We start from the raw sequence: 4,214 nt of genomic DNA on the forward strand, positions 1-4,214 counted from the left end.
TCCGAACCAGGGCCCTCTGGTGTCCCAAGCCAGTTCTTAACCATCGCGCCACTCGGCCGACCCCCAAAGTGCTTTTAAATTGTTTATCTTATTTTATCATTTGAACAACACATTCACCAATTATTTTTATGATACTGCCAAATGACTTCTGTGGACTGAGATGTGAAGGCATTCCTTTATGGACAAGCAGGGTTTGGATAAGTAGGTTTTGGATTAGAGAAAGGAACAGGATTCCGGGGAGGGTAACCATTAGCCTTGCAGGTTAGTGTGAATCTTTTATGTGTGTCAATAAAAAGCGTAACTTGGTCTGGAGTGAAGGATTTTTGTTGGGTGGTAGGTGGTAGGAGATAAAGTTGGCCGTGGTCAAAGTGGTCTAGAGCAGGGGTCGGCAAACTGCGGCTCACGAGCCACATGTGGCTCTTTGGGTACGTTCCATCTCAAAAGTTTACTGACCCCTGGAAGAGCCAATCCTGTCCCTCACAACAATTTTTAAAAAATTATTTGAGGGCCATAAATATATTTTTACAAATAAGGAAAATTTAAAGTAATGTTATAAATGTAACTATGATAGTTTTATTTTCATGTTCAATTTTACTTCAGAGCCACATGTACCCAAAGAGCCGCAGGTGGCTTGCAAGCTGCAGTTTGCCGACCCCTGGCGGCTCTTCCATCTCAAAAGTTTCCTGACCCCTGGTCTAGAGGTATAGAGGGCTTTCAAGTGCTAAGCAAAGGAAGTTTTTTGACCCTTCCTTTTTATTAGTAATTCCCAGTTTTTTCTTTTTCTTCTCTTCCTTTCCCTCTCTCTCTCTGTCTCTCTCTTAACTAGTGTTAGGAATTCTCTCTTTGGACAAAAGATTTTGTGGATCTTTTACATAAGAGGGTTTGATTTACTTGCTAGTATTAATCAGCTGGTGATGTGATGTCATTAGTAACTATTTAGCCACCGATTTTCCAGTTTATGAAAAACAATTTATGATAATTGCAGGTGTTAACTTGGCATTCAAAAAGGAAAAGTTTTGGAGAATGATAAACATTTAAGTAACTCTTGATTGAGAAATATATAGTAATGACACTTTAAATGAATTTATATTTTTGTTAACTGATATATTTACACAACTTTGACAAATAATTCTGTGTATGTTTGAAGTATTTTCCATGCTGCATGCAGTGTTTGGTACATTTAGTGGGTTCTTTGCCATGACTCTGATCTCTAGTCTAACATCTGACTGAGCCTTATAGACTGAGGACCACTTTGAAGATGTGAGCAAGGCAGTAACACAACACTGAAAGTCTAATTCTTGCATGACAAGGAAGGGTGACAAGACAACAGGTAGAACCACTTAAAAGGCTTGTCCCCTAATCTGTGTGCAGGGATGCCTGGACCAGGGTATTTTCTTTTGTATTGTTTGCCCTGGCTGATCTGTTTCCTAGCAAGTCATAGAAGTTCCCCATTTTGATTTAAGAGAACTCCTAGGATTATATTTTTCAACATGTAAATCATTACCCTTGTGAGCAATTTGAAATGAATTTGGTTAGTAATGATGAGCCATTTTTTTTTTTAAAGATTTTTATTGGGGAATTGGAGGGATGGGAACAGTGCTGGGGAATTGGGGGAAGGGGAACAGATAAGTTGCTGTTGTTTTGTTCTTCAGTCTAGTTGTGGAGGACGTTGCTTCACTGGCCCAAGTTGACACCATCATTGCGCTCTTCCCGGGCGAGGCAGATCAGTCGCCGGCTTCTGGACGGCCGTTCATTGTGGCTGCTGGCCGCTCACGCTNTACACGTGAGGGGCGGCAGAGTGATGACAAAGGAAAGCTTTTTCTTGGGAACAAGAAAACCGGATTCTAAACCCGTTTCTGCCACCCTATGACCTTCATCGGCTATAGCTCCTCCCTGAGCCTTTGTTTCCGGAAACTCGGTAGAGAATCGGCTCAGGTTTTATGTTTTATAACATCTTCAGACCAAGTATTCTCTAGCCCCTCCAATATCAAGACAGTAGCTTGTGGAAACGGCGGAGAAAGGAGTGGGCTGAATCAGCACCCGCCGAGAAATGCCAACTAATCACTCGCGGGCGCTTCCGGCGACCGGGACAAAGGGTTTGAAGTCGCTGGAACTTCACTTCCGGATAATTAAAGCTGTGCTTTAGACGTCTGGGTCCGCGAGTCACACCAGGTGACTCCAGTGCCGCGACTGCGCATGCCCCTCTCCGTCGCGAGGAGGGGCAGGGCACTGAATGGGGAGGGCCAGACCCTGACTTGTCTGACGCTTACTCCGCAAGCGCGAGCGCGCGCGGCTTGGGGCGGTGCCTAGTGCGAGTGGGCATAGCTTGTCCCAGCCGAGCGTCGCTGTTATCGCGGGCTGAAGTCGTCTCAGGTGAGGTGGTCGCCCCGGAAGTGGCTGGAGCTGTGGCCCCGTGTGTGTTATAAGGAGGCAGAGGCGGAATGGTTAAGGTGGCGCAGCATCACCCCTCTCCTTCTCCCTTCCCTGCAGCAGCCATGGCGAAAGGCAGACTCACCGAACGACCGCAGACTGGGGCACTCCATACGACCCCAGCGGGGGGCCGGGCAGTGGGGACGCAGAGTCCCGCGGCGCCAGGCAGCAGAGACCATATGAAGGGTGAGTGAATTTAGGAACCAGACCTGGGCCTGGCCCAGAGGCGGGAGTGTGTCCGTAAGGGCTCCGGAGGGGGAAGGACCCCAGCCGGTCCTGGGAATTTGCAGAGGGAAGGGAAAAAGGGGTCTCTTGGCACCCAGGGGAGGGAGCAGAGAGAGTGGAGGACCTGGGCTTGGGCCGCTGTCCACCACAAGGTCGGACACTAAAGTGCGTCGTAAATGTTTTTTCAGTTGAATTCAGTTAAAAGGAATGAAACTGGCATATTGACGTCCAGGGAGATTGTAAGGTTGATAATATTGAAGCTAGGCAAGCTGTAAGGAACTTTAGCATTCGTTGCTTTATTTTTGTAGACGAGAAAACTGAGGCGCAGAGTGGATATATGACTTGCACAAAGTGGCAAAGCCACATGAATCAATTAACTATATCCAGGTGCAACTTCCAGGTGGCAGGAACACTTGGGTTTGAGTCCCTGCTTTGCCATTTACTTATGACTTTGGACTTGTTATCTTTCAAAGCTCAGTGTCTAAACTGTACAGTGGGGATAATGATAATAGTATCAATTTAGATAGGTGCCTGGATTAAACGAAATAATTCATGTGAAGGTTTTAGTGTAGTGCTTGGCTTATATGAAGTGAAGGCTAAATAAATTTTAGCAATTACTGTTATAGCTAAGATCTCTCATTCTAAAAGCTTTTTTCCATTACATCATCCTGGCATTTCTCAGGACTTTAAGTATTATTTTAAGAAAAAAAGTGTACCTAGAAATTAAATACTTTGATTCCATCTTGGCATAGAGTTTTTCATTGCTTTTCAGCAGTTGAAATGATCAAGCTCTGTAGATGTTTTTAAAGCCCATTAACTTGAGGAGATAATAACAAATGGCCGTTATGTTGTTTGAAGCTTACTGACACTAGTGTGTTACACCACTAGAGACGGATTGATTAGTAAAGAGAAGGTCTTTTAAGAATGTCTAGCAACAATTGTCACTATAGTCAACAATAAAGAATTGTGCACTTAACATTTATATATATAAAGATAATATGTTTAAAGTTCAGCTGAAATACTTTTTTTTAAATTGGGGAACACTGTTTTTACAGGACCCATCAACTGCAAGTCAAGTGCGTAGTTGTTTCAATCTAGTTGTGGAGGGCTCATCTCAGTGGCCCATGTGGGTATCGAACCCGCAAACTTGGTTTTATGAGCACTGTGCTCTAACCAACTGAGCTAACCGGCTGCCCCAATACTTTTTGAATCAAATTTAAAACATATTAAATTAAAAAAGAATGTCTAACTGAAAATGATATTTTATTTTCAAATAATTTAAAATGTCTCAGGTTACTTGGCTCTTTAAGCTTTACGTACATGGATATTTTCCCACCTTATAGACAGTAGAGCCAGATAACTTCAAAAACTCAGAAATGAATTGTTTTCAATGTATAAATGCACTCTAAATGAAAGGAACATTGTTTTGAAGATAGTAGTACTACTAAGAGTGACAGTAATCCAGGGGTTTCCTGAAAAAGTGTTTTCCAGGTAGGACATCCCTGAAGATTGTTATTTGATTTGTGATAGCAGTCATTTGATTTATTTCTGTTTTTTTT

At 43.3% G+C, this 4,214-nt stretch overlaps 1 protein-coding gene across 2 annotated transcripts in view; it reads left to right on the top strand.

Moving 5' to 3' along the window:
* The first annotated feature begins 2,229 nt into the window (after window positions 1-2,229).
* TMEM41B (transmembrane protein 41B) overlaps window positions 2,230-4,214 on the top strand; it is a 28,652-nt gene continuing 26,667 nt past the window's right edge. Inside the window, exons 1-2 of one of the 2 annotated variants that reach the window (XM_019656258.1) lie at window positions 2,230-2,373; window positions 2,494-2,616. In XM_019656258.1, the coding sequence (XP_019511803.1) occupies window positions 2,496-2,616 (121 nt within the window). In that variant the 5' untranslated portion in view covers window positions 2,230-2,373; window positions 2,494-2,495. Of the gene's footprint in view, window positions 2,374-2,490; window positions 2,617-4,214 lie in introns of both variants that reach the window. The other variant, XM_019656257.1, reaches the window with a different exon arrangement.

The sequence above is a fragment of the Hipposideros armiger genome, unplaced genomic scaffold, assembly GCF_001890085.2.
Source record: "Hipposideros armiger isolate ML-2016 unplaced genomic scaffold, ASM189008v1 scaffold_256, whole genome shotgun sequence".
Lineage (NCBI taxonomy): Eukaryota > Metazoa > Chordata > Mammalia > Chiroptera > Hipposideridae > Hipposideros > Hipposideros armiger.